The 571-nt window shown below is 67.1% G+C and overlaps 1 protein-coding gene across 1 annotated transcript in view; it reads left to right on the top strand.

Moving 5' to 3' along the window:
* Window positions 1–71: 71 nt before the first annotated feature.
* LOC103807171 (kin of IRRE-like protein 1) overlaps window positions 72–571 on the top strand; it is a gene marked incomplete at both ends in the record, with an annotated part of 3,532 nt that continues 3,032 nt past the window's right edge. Inside the window, 2 exon segments of the mRNA XM_009079892.1 lie at window positions 72–229; window positions 312–462. Of these exon segments, the coding sequence (XP_009078140.1) occupies window positions 72–229; window positions 312–462 (309 nt within the window).

Raw genomic sequence — 571 nt, 5'->3', positions numbered from 1 at the left:
GGATCTGCCCTGCCCAGGGCTGTGGGCAGGAGCTCCTGAGACCCACCTGGTGTGCCCTGTCCCCTGTGCAGTCCCCCCTGAGGACCCCACGATCGACGGAGCCCCCGAGATCTTGCTGCGAGCGGGGACACCCTACAACCTGACGTGCCGCGCGCGCAGCGCCAAACCCGCGGCCACCATCGTCTGGTTCCGCGACGGGCTCCAGCAGGAGGGAGCTGTCACCAGCACGGTACGGGGACACCGCTCCACCCCCCACCAGTGTCCCCAGTGCCACGCTGGGAGCCACCAGGACCTTCACCTCTGCCCCTCAGGAGGTGCTGGCTGATGGCAAGAGGGAGACGACCACCAGCCAACTTGCCATCAACCCCACGGACCTGGACATCGGGAGGGTGTTCTCCTGCCGCAGCACCAACGATGCCATCCCGGCGGGCAAGGAGACCTTTGTCAAGCTCAACGTTCACCGTGAGTGCTGGAGGGGGCAGAGGGACAGAGGGGTGGGCGCTGCTGTGCCCACGGGAGGGAGGTGGAGGAGGATGGGCTGGGACTGTGCTGGTGAACATCGACCTCCAGT

This window comes from Acanthisitta chloris, unplaced genomic scaffold (assembly GCF_000695815.1).
Source record: "Acanthisitta chloris isolate BGI_N310 unplaced genomic scaffold, ASM69581v1 scaffold26958, whole genome shotgun sequence".
In the NCBI taxonomy this organism is placed as follows: Eukaryota; Metazoa; Chordata; class Aves; order Passeriformes; family Acanthisittidae; genus Acanthisitta; species Acanthisitta chloris.
Note: the sequence above shows the minus strand (reverse complement) of the source record. Positions and strands in the feature narration are given on the sequence as shown.